The sequence below is a fragment of the Chiloscyllium punctatum genome, chromosome 37 (genome assembly GCF_047496795.1).
Source record: "Chiloscyllium punctatum isolate Juve2018m chromosome 37, sChiPun1.3, whole genome shotgun sequence".
Lineage (NCBI taxonomy): Eukaryota > Metazoa > Chordata > Chondrichthyes > Orectolobiformes > Hemiscylliidae > Chiloscyllium > Chiloscyllium punctatum.
The window spans coordinates 42217858-42232584 of NC_092775.1; the positions used below are offsets into that span (position 1 = coordinate 42217858).

The 14727-nt window shown below is 38.1% G+C and overlaps 1 protein-coding gene across 1 annotated transcript in view; it reads right to left on the bottom strand.

Moving 5' to 3' along the window:
* Positions 1 to 1496: 1496 nt before the first annotated feature.
* LOC140463045 (dnaJ homolog subfamily C member 5) overlaps positions 1497 to 14727 on the bottom strand; it is a 66512-nt gene continuing 53281 nt past the window's right edge. The window contains exon 5 of the mRNA XM_072556671.1: positions 1497 to 7705. Within this exon, the coding sequence (XP_072412772.1) occupies positions 7614 to 7705 (92 nt within the window). The 3' untranslated portion in view covers positions 1497 to 7613. The remainder of the gene's footprint in view (positions 7706 to 14727) is intronic.

Consider the following 14727-nt stretch of genomic DNA (forward strand, 5'->3'; position numbering starts at 1 on the left):
TCTCTCATTCATAAAAATAGTTAACAGTTCTTGATGGGACAACTTGCTGACACTATTTGATATTTCCAAGATCTTTTTGCACCTTTAAACTGTAGAGAAAATTGTACATATAATTTTCTTAAAGGAAACTCCTCTCTTCTGCCCAATTACCTCCACCAAATGATTTCCAAAATCCCACCCAAAGGATTGCTATGACCTATAAACAGTATGGCAGCTGTCCAAAGTAAAAGCACTGAACAGACCTGCTCTAATCTCCACTCTCATTTAAATAGCCAACTACCTCTGGGCAACTGCATGCAGGAACTATGAAACACACCCAGTCCAACTTTGGTGGGAATGCTGTAAGAGGTTTGGGGTTAGGATTGCAATTTCCACCTTTTGGCATTTGCACTACAGCAAAGTGTCCTGAAGTGCCAGAAAGGTGATGTTGGTATTTTTAATCAATTCATAGGACATGGGTGCCACTGGCGAGTTCGGAATTTATTATCTTCAGAAAATTAGAAATTGGTGGTTGTGATGAGTGGATTTTTTTAACCTCAAGGATTGCAGTGGTTCAAGGGACACCCAAAATGCTGTAAGGAAAGGAGTTCTAGTACTTTGACCCAATAATAATGGAGTGGTGATTATGGTTCTAAATCAGGATGAAGTGTGGCTCAGAGGGAAACGTGCAGTTGGTGGCAGTTCGATGGTAGAGGACTGTAAGGCACTGTTGGAAGAACCGTGGAGAATTACTGCTAAGCATCTCATATGGTACACATTGCTGCCAGTAAAGGAAGTGAATGCTTAAGGCTGCAAGTGGAATGCCAGTCAAATGGGCTGCCTTTAATTAAGCTTAACATTAAAGTTGCACCATCTAGGCAAATGGAGGGTATTCCAGCACACTCTGACTTGTGTTTTAGTAGACAGGCTTGGAGGAGACAGGAGAGTTACTCCCTACAGAATTTCTATCATATGACATGCTCTTGGAGCTACAGTATTTATGTGGCTGGCCTGTTCCAATTTCTAGGTTGATGGTAACTTGCAGGATGCTTTATAGTAGGGGATTCAGTGATGATAACACCATTAAACAAGAGGCGATGGTTAAATTTTTCTGAAGATGGTCATTGTCTGCACTTCTTTGACATGAATATTGCTTGACCCTGTCTTAACCTGGGTGCTGTCCAAATCTTTCTGCATGTGGATACAGACTGCTTCAGCATCTGAGTCGTCACAAATTGTGCATAAGCAATTACATTGTCCCTTTGCTTCTAAAATGCAAGGGGATTTAGGATTAAGGATAGCAAATTAGCCTTTAGGTGACTGCAATGTTAATGCATTTCATGTTGCCTTGGGGGAAAAAGGGCAAAGTAGTCATTTCTGAGACCAGGTTACAGGTTTCCCCACAAATCAGCAAATATGACAGATAGGCAGCAGTTGTATAACTACATTGTACTATAGAAAATATGCAAGAGTTTAGGTGTGAGATTGGTATGGGAAAAAAAGTAAATACAAACATGTTTTAAGCAACAGAAACATTTATTTTACAACTGCAAATCAAATAAATTACCAATGATTTTCAGCAATACAGTACATAAATAACCATGCTAAAATAAACATGACAGTTTTTATGTACAGGAATCCATGGGCATCAAGTCCTGTAGTTAACATAACCACATCTACTTACATCAATTTCAACTATGGTCCTAAAGAATATACCAAAAAATTTGCAGAACAATGGTTTATTCTATTTTTACACCAATAACTTGAATTTTAAAGAAGGTCAAGTTTCAAATACAGTTCACACAATGCATTCTGGCTTTACATTTTTCTTCTCAGCAGCCACATTCAACAACATCTGGGACAATCTGTAATTCAGTGTTATCTCTGTACCAAACGAGAGCAGTATGCATCAAATTTAAAAAATGACAGTTGTTCATTTTAATTCTGGTAACAGATTAAAAAAAAATCAGCTTATTTGATCACTGATAATAAATGTACTGAATGATCAAATATCTCTTCTGTAGTTGCAAATTTCAGCATGGTATGTCACAAAAAAGTACACATGCAATCTTGATTCTGCTTCAGACAAAGAAAATTGCACCCTTGGTCTGCAAAACCAACATTCAGACAACACATTTCACTTTGTTTTACAACTTAATTGGAGAGCACAAAAGGTTTGATTGAATTAACATTTGCAGAGCGGTGAGAGGAAGCAATAATAGGCAACCTAAGATTTTCATCCTTCAACAAACAGAAACAGGCTAGAATCCTTATTTCACAAGCTGCTTTTGCATTCCTTCATGTTGCTACAAAGATAATGGTCTTATTATTAAACTATTATCTGGCATAATTATTAAGAAAATGTTTACAAAAAAAATAGTAAGAACCTACACAAAATTCATCTGAATTTCAGTCAGAATCCCCAGTAGGCACAATAAAACTTATATTCCTATATAGCAACTTTTTCAATGCTAGATAACTAATTAAATAAAACAGACTGCAAACTAGTTATGGTCATATAGACCACCTGAACGTTTGACCCTTTGTTTTCTACAATTTGGTGCATTACACACCCTGTGCCAATGTCGGTATATCAAACAAGTATCAGAAATATTCAAGCAGCAGGAAAAACTGGCATCATTTACCTAGTTCTTAGGAATGCGTTAACTATATTGCAAGATTCTGTAGATCATTTATGCTTCCAGACTCGTGAACATTAAAAATTAAGTACTGTACTCCATCATTCAGCACCATGGTACCAGCTGTTCAAAAATCTGTTCTTTTATTTCACAATGTTAGCCTAAATATAAACGTCAACGCATGAGAGGAAAATAACTATATATAAACAAAATAATTTACAAGATATACTATTAAAAAAAAATCAATTACACCTATATTTTGTGCATTTGAAACGGAATCATTACAGAATAAAGCAGTTAAATTCTCCACAATAGCATTACATTTCCACATGTTACTGTAGCAGACATATTACTACTGCGATAGCCAACTAGACTGATGCCAATTTAACTGAAAGGAAGCAAACCATGCTGGAAATGATAGCTCACTTTGAACTTTCTTTTAAATTAGAGATGGACAGTGCATATAAGCTATTTAATATTATCAATTTTAAGAAAAACTTGATAAATACCATAACTAGAAGGAATGCACACTAAACAGTAGAGATAGGCGGCTTAGAGACAATACTTGAATAATTCTACGGACATTGTGTTGAGGGCTCACATTGTTGGCTCCTGGAAATGCTATTAGTGAATTGCCACATCTCATTTCAACAACACATTTTGAAGTGCAGATGGAGTCCATCTTGCACCTTACTACATCCAACAGGTTTACAGATCCTTTAGAGACTGCAACTTCCATATCTATCAATTGCTAGAGTAAACAATCATGAGGGAAGAACTAAAGGTGGCACAGGAAAAGGTTTTGGATACATCAAATGCACTACAAAAACGAGTCAAATGAGTGAATGCTTCACATAAACAAGTATCAGGTATTCTCGGCTGACAGCTCCAGAGAAGCTGACCTGGATTCAGCATTAACTACGTTTTGTGAACATCAATACAAATTCCATGTCAGCGTCTTTTCGGTCCATTGTTACCTATTTTAAAATTATAATAGAATGATGTCTGTGCATCAGGGAGACAATGGACATGTCTCCCATTGATTATCAAGCAATATAATTAAAAGCAAAGTTCGGAGGATGGTGGAGATCTGAAATTAAAACAAAGTGCTGGGGGTTTCAGTAAATTTAACAGTATCTGTGCTGAGAGGAAGAGTTAACATTGAAGTTGAAGAATCATCATAATACTTGAAACAGTAACGTTTTCCCCCCCACAGATACTGCCAGACTTGCTGAATTGCTCCATTATTAGGCTCAAATATTTTTAATAAATCTGTTCAGAAGTGTTATTGTACTTTTCTGGAAAAGGTGGTACTTGAACCCACAGCTTTCAGCTCAGAGGTAGGAACTGTGTCACAGGAGACCACACTTTATTAATTTCATTGACCTGATCAAGTTGATTATAAATTAATATGCAAGTTTTCAATATTTTACTCAATTAGTTAACTTTAATCCATTAATGATTGAATAATATTCTGAATTTTAGCTAAAAGTGTCAATCCTGAAAAAAAAATCTTGACATTTTAAGTACAGATGCATATTCCAAAGGGATAAAATTTATGTAATCTGAATATTATCTTTTGTGGTTTGTATGCTGAATTAATAAAATTAGATTTATTTAAATATCAGATTTACCACACCTCAAAAGCTTACAGAAGCAATGACATCACAAAGCGGAGTTAACATTAAGAAATAATGACTTGCAATTACATAGCATTCTTTAATGATCACCAAACTTCTCAAACATTTTATACCCAAGTACGTACTTTTAAAGGGCAGGTCACTATTGCAATATAGGAAATGTGACAGCTAATTTATGTGCAGTTACCTCCCACAAACAGCACTGTGACAATAAATGTGTTTTTCGTGATATCGATTGAGGGATAAATACGGGTCAGAAAATGGGAGATAATTCTTTTACTTCTTTGAAATAGTGTTATGGGATCTCTTAAACAAACCTGGGCAAGCAAATAGAGCCCTGGTTTACCATTTGATAGCCTGAAGGTGCAAACCTGCAAGGTAATTGTAATTAGCAGCATGAATGTTTGAATTAGACTTAATTACAGGAACAAAGTTAGTATAATTTTGAAGGAGAAAAATAAGGTTAGTAATACAACTGAAATAAAATAATCTTATACTTGATTTCCATCTGAAAAAGTATGATGCAATGACAAAGCAACTATAGACTAGACAAACTTATGACTTAAGCAATGAGTATAAAAAATTCAGGATGGAAAATGTTTAGAATGATTCAAGCCTTCAAAAAAAAATCTATTGCTATGACTCAAATTTTCTCTGCCAGAATCTCACTTTTATGTAACAACGTTCAAACTATCAATCTCTGCAATTTTTGTTTTTTTCCCCCCTTTGTAGCAATGTTATATCCAATATAGATTAAAAACTAAAGGAATAAGCATTCAAAGCCACAATGGAATGAACCATCCATACTGGAAGTAATTTGCTTAAAAGATGCAATTCTTAATAAAAAAATAAAATAAAAGACTTATTTCAAAATTAAAGTTTTTTTTATTTATCAGTGTCTTCTTGCAAATGATTGCCAACATTTGTTAAAATCTAGATAAACTTGTTGAAGGTTATGGTCAAAAATTAAATACCCTAGCTTTACAATCTGCTTTCCACAAAAGCAAAGTTAAGGAGTGAAGCACAACTAATTTGGGACAGGTGGCAACTTGTTCGTGCTGCAAATGTTCTGTCTCCCAAAACCTAGGTTTTTTAATGTTAAAATGGTAAAAGAACAATTTTTACATTTTTTGATTCTTTTAGAATTTTTCTCTTTCAAATGCAATGATAATGGAAAAATATAATTTAAGCAAAGCATAGTACAGATGAGGATTAATGGAAACCTGTTTAAAGCAAGTCAACGAGGATTTAGTGGGGGTGGGGGTCGGGGGGGAGACCTGTACAGTTTAGTGGTAAAGCTTCAAGTTAAAGCCACAAGCAACTTCATAGCTTTACATCAATTACAGCTTCACTTAGTCACTTACATTTTAAACCCACTTACACCCATCGCTCATTTCTATAACAATTATGTAGTATAGTGTTTTAACTCTGCTAGCTACACAGCTTTTCAAGGGAACAAACAAGAAAACAAAAGCTGTATTTCAAACAGAGCACAAGGGAGTAAAGTGTGCTAAACACACACTTGATCCATTTGCAAACTTGAATAGATAGATAGACAGACAAACAATACAATTATCAATCCTTGATGTTGTAAAAGCAATAAGCCCCACAGTAACCCTTGCTTTAGTGCAATTGTTTCAATATTAAGATGCCAATAAAAATCAGCTCTTTCAGAGCAGTATAATTTTTAATATTAATTTAATTATTGTGGTCTGAATGACACTGCAATGCAGTATCTAACTAGCATTGAATTTTGACCAGTTTTGGAAGACCAAGCTCCTAGAAACTGGGCTGAGAACTAGATTTACTTAGAAATTTTACAGCCAGAGACAATAGCATAGATCCTCGTCAGTTTAGACCAGATTCAAACTTGGCTCTTGGAAATGAATGGAGTGCACGTTTAAACATTTTATTAAAAATATCAATGCTGATGGAGTCAACAGAAACTCTAAATAAAATGTTGAGTTTGTCTGGATTTTGTCTAGCAATTTGCTACAGGCAATAACATTAGATTTTTAAAAATATGTTTTATTATTTTCAACTTCATAAAGGAGAGATTCACAAATAGTTTAGACTTGCATCAAACTATTTAACACTTCGGTGCAGAAAAAGTGCTAATTTAGTAGAGATAATTTTACTCCTATCAAAGATCATTCTTTAAATATGTATTGCCATCATAACATCATAATTAAACTGGAAATGTATAATTGTGGAAGCTTAGTTTTTAAACATATTCCAAGTCAATGTGAAATAGGGCAATTGCAGAAGGAACATGCTTTTGTAAAATGAACATTAGGATAGGAAACTAGATCAAATACTAAGAGCTCACTCCAGCAGTACACACTGGTATTTGAACTGTCAGATGCTGTTTTTGCATGTATACTTATTTAGCATTCTATTTTCTTCAAATGAAACTAGGAATCCAAAGAGAAAATGTGCATTTTCAAGAAATGTTAAAAGTGTGAACAATTTCTTAATTTTGTCCCAAACCTGTTCTTTTCATGTGAATATAATTGTTTACATTGGCTCACCGATCATTAATACAACCTGATTAAGTTTGCACCATAACTGAAAAAAAAAATTTCATTTCAAAACCAATTCTCATTCTTAGGTGAATGTTTGCGTGGAGCAAGATTACTGAGTTCATACTTTACAGCAAAGTTTTTGATTATTACACGAATGTCAGAAACTGGCAGTAAAGCATCGTAGCAAAATACTACACAATTCGATAACTTGGCAAGTATTACTTTGGACCTCAATATTAAGCTTCAAGAGATATTTCAGAAATTTTAAAAGACTGTTACGCCAACAAATGGAATACCATTCCCTATTACAAACAAGTAACTGCACACCAAAACTCCCTGAAACTTGAGCACAAAGTCTGTCATAATGACAAAGACATTATTGGCCATAATTACCCAGAGTTCCACACCCCAAAAATAAATCAGAACAAAACTCTTGATTGGCAACAATCTACAAAAGCTAACAGAAGGAAAACAACAACAGGAGTGTCAGTGGATTTTCAGGTGAATCTACTTTGGTTGTTTACATGCACTGGCTCTACTGGAAGTTAATTAGGAGACATCAGCCCATATGCACCTTACAATATGCAATTCAAATGAAAAAAAAAGTTAGTCTTCAAATACTGGTTGCTACAGCATTTTGTTACGAAGGTAATGTTTAGTGGTAAAGGCAAGAAAAAGGGAAGGTGGTCTCCTCAATGTTGGTGGCTGCTCTCATCTTGGCAGGCAATCTTGTGAAAATTCTTTCCCCATTTATAGCTTTAACTAACCCAGTGTTGAAATGAATTTTAAATATACTTTTTAATTACAAGAACAAACTTGGCTTAGTTAAATCATTCGGTGTGATAGCTGGGGTGACTGTCACTAGTCAGCTGGGTTGTTTCTGTGGCCGATGTTGGCTGCACCACAATTGCTCCGTCTCCCTCTGAAAAAAAGAAAACAAAATGTTCTAGTCATTTTTTTAAAAAAAGGATCAATCCTTACAAGTGCTGCTTTTCTTCAGGTTCATGCCAGTAATTGACAGGTGCTTAATTTGGAGTCTTTATTTTCAATTCAAGTAGCTATTTGAATACATTTTTCTAGATTGAAGGTCTGTTTACCATATTTGGACATGGCAGTGTAAGAACAAACTTTTGCCAATACAAAAACCAAAGGACTCTACAGTTTTCAGACTGAGGTGGAATGTGGGCCAGTGCTGTTGATTAACTGTTATTTGGCTTCCCAAACTAAGCATCTCAATGTACAGTCTTTAAGGGCAACCAAAAAATCCAGAACTGGAGACAGGAATAACATTGTTATGGCTGATATTCAGCTCAAAAGGCTTAACATGAGCAAGAAAAGCACAGTGGCAGATAATGGCCTGGTGGCAAAGGATTAGAATGGAAAGAAATAACCACGTTCTCCATTTGGAGGTTAGCAGTGCTCAGCAAACACATGATACAAATCAGTAACCTACTCAGGAAAGAAGTGAAAGCAGTTATTGAGGCTCCACAACAAAAGACATTGGCCCAGCCTCCACCAGGGTATTAAATGGGCCCACATGACCCAGTGTTGTGGCATGAAAAGAAACCCCATGCGACTGGGGTTTATCAAGTGAAAAAGATGGTGGCATAGTTTCAACAAGGGGACCCCAAAGATTATATCCAGAAACAGACACAAGCAAACACAAGGTTGATGATACTGTTCCTCTTACTTTGAAGTAATTGAATAAACTTAATTAGTCAACACTGCACAAAATCATTACAAACAATACTGATATGAGTTTCTGGTAGAACCACATAATCGAGATTGTAGGGAACTGAGCTAAAAGGGTTTCTGAGAAGTGCATCACTTTGCTGATGACTGTCTCTGTGGAACTGCAGTAGCATAGGAATAGCTGCCAGATAAGTGACAAATATGAAGGAAACGGCACTGGAACTCCATAACAAGTCATGAAGGATCTTGTAGCTAAAATTGGTGCATATACACTGAGTGGGCTGCTGGATAAATTTGAGATTCTTTTTTGTTGTATCTGCTACTGTATAATTTATCATTTATATTCAGCATAATGTATTTATTCATTCACGTTGACTAGATTCATTGTTGCTCTAACATTCAGGTCATGAGATTACAGGAGTAAATGCATTGAGAGAATTTTTGTTTTATATTAGTAAGAAAACCAAACATTACATTTTCAAGCCATGATTTCTGCTTTTCACACTTCATGGTTCGCTTAACAAAAACACAGGAAATTGTGCTAATCCTTCCTTTATGGAAACAATATTTCAGGGTTTTATTTAATACTGCCCTCCAACATCACGATCACGACTGTTTTAAAATTCCTCAATATTTGAATAAATGTAAGGACAATGTCACTTAAGCCTACACCGAAAGGATCATCATCTGCAGAATGCACATTTTATGCAATTAATAAAGTGGGTCAAAAAACTGCTACAGTGAATACATATTTATCAAAAAAGAATGCTTGAGAGTTTAATGTATATTTGTAATTAGACCAGTGTTACAAAATTTATCATCTGTGAAAGGAAACGTCATTTTCATTCTATATTCATCAGGATTCTGAATGCTGCTTCATGTCTCAATGCATGGGCAACCAGTGAGGTGTATACACTGATTTCTGAATTTTTTGAAAAACAGGCAACAGGTGCAGAATGACACTAACTACCAGACTTAAGTGTTCATGAATGACTGCTCAAGAGACAGCAGCTAATAAAATACTCTGACATGCACTGATCCAATTGTTCCCAGTCTGTCTGCCCATTTCAAACTAGCAGCTGACATTTTTGTGATTACACATCCTGTAAGGGAAAAGGTAGACTCAAAAACATTAATTTTGAAAAAGTATTCTATGGTAGCTGGTAACGTATTACAATTATAATATGTAAATTAAAAAAAACAGCAGCAACACAATTGTCTTTTTCCCTGACTATTCCTAAAGCTCAAAGTGTGGGAACACTATTCCATGGTTAGTTCAGTCAAGCACCACTACGAAGGGGCACGGTCAAGTCCTAAGTTCCATCACATTCAAGCGATCATTTAAAAAAAGATAAGATGCTGGGTGGTATCTGGGTAATATTCTTAGCGACCTGAATATTAAAATTCCAATACCCATGAAGTTGAGGAAACGGATTTCAGGGCAAGTATTGGAAACTCTCAGAACTCTATTTAATGTTAACCATAAATCGAGAGGAATGCGAATTAGGCTACCAAAGTATCAGCAGCTTGCACCAATGAAATCAAAATTTTACACGGTCAAACTTCTCACACTGTTTTTTAGCAAAGATTATACCAGTGGTTCTTTTACAAATTTACAAACAGCTTGAAGAAAATCTCCATTATTCAAATTGGCGTTTTACTCTTCTTACACGCCCAGGATGTGACCTGTTTTACAGATAAAGGCACTGTATACACACATTTTTAAAAAAATTACACCTATACCAATGAAAATGGTGATAACGAGAACTATCAATTTATATACTTGGCAATAGTGAGAACCACAGACTCTGGAGAATCAGAATGGAGCTGGAAAAGCACAGCAGGTCAAGCAGAGAAGGGGAGTTGATGTTTCAGGTTGGACGCTTTCATCATGACCGGGGAAGAGCAAGGGGACCGAGAAGGTGGGTGAGGTGGCAATAGATGGATCCAGGTAGGAGATGGCTGTGAGATTGATCGGTGGGAAGGGTGGAATGGATAGGTGAGATGGAAGAAGGGGTGGGGGCGCAGATTTGGAAGACTGCGAATTGTGTTGTAAGCTCTTGAGACGGAAGAGGAGGTCCTCTTCCTCCAGTCTGCCTCTGGTCTTGTGTTGATGGTGAAGGCAGCCCATAATGGACATGTCTTCAGGGGAGTAGGGGGGGGGGGGGGGTTGAAATGGCTGGTGAGGTTGACTGGAGCGGTGGTTGGAGAAGGCCCAGGATGGGCATGTCTTCAGGCGAGTGGGAGCATATAGTCAGGGAAGTATATCGTAAACCCAAGTCTATAAGTTTGGCCTTAAAAGATAAAAAGGAGAAGGTGAGGACTGCAGATGCTGGAGATCAGAGCTGAAAAATGTGTTGCTGGAAAAGCGCAGCATGTCAGGCAGCATCCAAGGAGCAGGAGAATCGACGTTTCGGGCATAAGCTCTTCTTCAGGAATGAGGAAGGTGTGCCAAGCAGGCTAAGATAAAAAGTAGGGAGGAGGGACTTGGGGGAGGGCCGTTGGGAATGCGATAGGTGGAAGGAGGTTAAGGTGAGGGTGATAGGACAGAGAGGGAGTGGGGGTGGAGAGGTCGGGAAGAAGATTGCAGGCCAAGGAGGCAGTGCTGAATCAGAGGGTTGGCACTGAGATAAGGTTGGGGGGTGAGAAATGAGGGGAAATGAGGAAGCTGGAGAAATCTGCATTCATCCCTTGTGGTTGGAGGGTTCCTCGGTGGAAGAAGTGAGACGCTCTTCCTCCAAGCGTCGTGTTGCCATGGTCTGGCGATGGAGGAGACCAAGGACCTGCATGTCCTTGGCGGAGTGTGAGGGGGAGTTAAAGTGTTCAGCCACGGGGCGGTTCGGTTGGTTGGTGCGGGTGTCCCAGAGGTGTTCTCTGAAACATTCCGCAAGTAGGCGGCCTGTCTCCCCAATGTAGAGGAGGCCACATCGGGTGCAGCAAATGATGTGTATGGAGGTGCAGGTGAATTTGTGACGGATACGGAAGGATCCCTTGGGGCCTTGGAGGGAAGTGAGGGAAGTCAAAGGAATAGTTATAACACTAATTCAATAATTATCTTGTCTTTTTACTGCATTTTGTTTGCATTTCTTCTATGAAGAGTAATGCCAACTGTCAAAATGTATCATCCCTCAAAATGGCAAAAGTAAACAGCCACAATAAATAAGCACCTGTTTTCTCTCCATGCTCCAGTAGAGTTACAGCACTCAAGCTATATTTAAAATGTACTACCCCTGGGAAATTTATCAGATGGATTTAGAACAGAAAAGTTTCTGAAAACTGCTCGCTAAAAATCATATAATAACATGAAGTGCCATACTAAAAAGGTTCCTGCCTTTTTTTTTAAATAAAGGAAAAGAACAAAAGAATTTTATTACCTTTATTACAAATCAAGTGCTATTATCAATGCTGGGACTTGAGGCTTAGAAAGATCACCTTGGCAACCATGTTATTGTAGAGATCCTTACAGAGTGCAGGATCATTTTGACTTTTATACCACAAGTGCCCACTGATAGTTTAGATGCTACCAATAGCTCTTAACTGGCATTTTGCCAGAATCCACAACTTAATGTCGATTCTGATGGCAAAATTCTTTAATGTTGCGATTCTACAAATTGGGGCATTAAAAGAAAACATGATACAACAATACATAGTTGCATCTACACTTATTGGCCTTCAAGATTTGCGAAAAGACTTTTAGCTTGGGCGCCAGTTATTGTAGTTATGCCTATGTTTATCGAGCTGGGAAGTTAATTTGTAGACGCTTTGTTCCCTGTCTGGTGACATCTTCAGTAATCGAAGCCTCCTGTGAAGCGCTGCTATACTGTGTTTTCTGGAATGTGTTTGGCTCCGTTCCTGCTGTTTCCGGTGGTTTGTTGTAGTGGCCAGTATATTGGGTCGAAGTCTATGTGCTTGTATGATAGAGTCCATGAATGAGTACCATGCTTCTAGAAATTCTCTCTCTGGCTGACCTCTGTTTAGCTTGTCCTATGATCATTGTGTTGTCCCAATCAAACGTGTGGTCCTTGTCGTTTGGGTGTATGGCTATCAGAGACAGCTGGTCATGGCATTTGGTGGCTAGTTGGTGTTTGCAGATGCGGATTGCTAGTTGCTTTCCTATTTGTCCTATATAGTGGTACGCGCAGTCTTTGCGTGGAATCTTGTAATTGTGTACAGAACGGATATCCCCTCAACTTCAACTGTAGATGCCTAACAAACAACGTGACAAGGACATACCACAACCCAGCACACTAACCACTCCAACCTTATTTATAAAACGTCTTAGAACTGACAGCCAGGGATCTCCGACCACTGGGATTCATGACAGCCCATAAACCGACAGCCACGCTCAGACAACAACAGATCGGGACAAAAGACCATATACCCATCATGTGCAAGATTAGCGCAATTTACAAGATTCCATGCAAAGACCGCGTGAAACACGATATAGGGCAACATAGCAAGCCACACCCACAGAAGCCAACTAGCCACTAAATGCCACAACCAGCTGGACCTACTAGACACACAGACACACACCAAGTACCACAAATTCGACTGGGACAACACAACAATCATTGGTCAAACAAAACAGAGGAAGCCAGAGAGAATGCCTAGAAGCATGGCACTCAGTTACGGACTCCATCAACAAGCACATAGACCTAGACCCAATATACTGGCCATTACAATGTACATCCAGAACTGACAGCCAGAAGCAGTAGAAACAGAACCAAATAAATTCCAGAAGATAATATAGCAGCACTTCACAGGGAGGCTCCAAAGCAGTGAAGATTTCATCACCTGTCGAGATAATGCAAACATCTGCGAATCAACTTCCTAGTTCGAACATATATACAACTATGACTTATTAGCCTGGATTTTTGCTAGCCCCACAGTCATTAAGCCAACATAGATAGGAGTTGTGAATCTTGCAGAATTTGCATTGTAGCTCACTTTCACAGCAATTACCTGGGAAATTTAATTTTCTAATCAACAATTCCTCCATGCCTGGAACTCCAAACATTTCCATTTAAAATTGGAGACTGGAGGGTTCCGATGAAATAAAATAAAATAGTTACAGAGGAAAAGTTGGATGATTAAATACATAGCCTAACCCAGAGTAACTATTCAATAAACCCATACTTACCTGATACACACTGAACCAGCTACTCATTCTCCAGACGCCTTACACCCCCAACACCCTGCTTTCGAACTCACTTCCCCAAGACTCTCCCGGAACTCCCCAGCATTGAATGGAACCTACCTGACACCACCCCTACCAATACAACCTGAGCAGGTATCACCCCTGCTGGGTCAGCCAACAAACCACCTCCCCTATTGAATGAGTCAAATGTCCCCTCTGGACCTAATCCAAAATCCTTCCACCCTTACAGGCGAACCCAACATAACCCCCCTACCCACCTCACCAGACTCAACATCTCGATATCCACTCACCTTCCCTGCAGCCCCCACACTGAATTCTCCCATTCATCCTAAACATCGCATTACTAACCTTTACCACTTTGCAACCAACCCAACTGGCATCCTATTAACCTAGCAGCCTGCTTTCCCAGCAGCCCAATATCACAATTACATATTTGTCGTTTGACAGCAGCTGTCAAAGAGGTTATCAGGAATCTTAAATTTCAAAAGGGTAGCTAATTGCCTTCCTCTAACAAGAGATGTGGTTACAATCTCCCCTCAGAAATGCAGAGCTCCTTTCTTTTGTAAAAAATGTCCAGCATGGCAACGTGCCCTCAGAAAATTTGGCCCATTGTTTTGTGATTTATGAATGCATAAACTATATTCTTAGCTTCCAAAGCATGACTGCCACTGTCAGCTGAGAAAATATCAGTGACTTGCTATCATTCCCAATGTTTCTGCACGATTGGTGTGCATTATTTTCCTTCCCCTGATAAATAAGATATATTTTGCATAAGACTGCAGACACCACGATCAACAACGACAGGCAAGTTTTAGCAACAAGTTAACTCCAATGAGTTGGGAATCAAATGCTCTAAATTCAAGCTGGATTGTGATAGCATTTGGTTTCATATTGAAGGAGCACGTTGTACCAATTATCTCTGTCAGGATATCCCAGAGTATTTATTCAAAGGCTTTGAAATACAGGTATTTTGCACCCAGCGAGATCCCACACTTCAGTAATTTTAAGTCAGCTGATAGGAGGGAAAATTAGCTAAGATACTGGCAAACTTGCTGTTCATTTTATATCCAGAATTCTTTATGACAAAAAAGGTG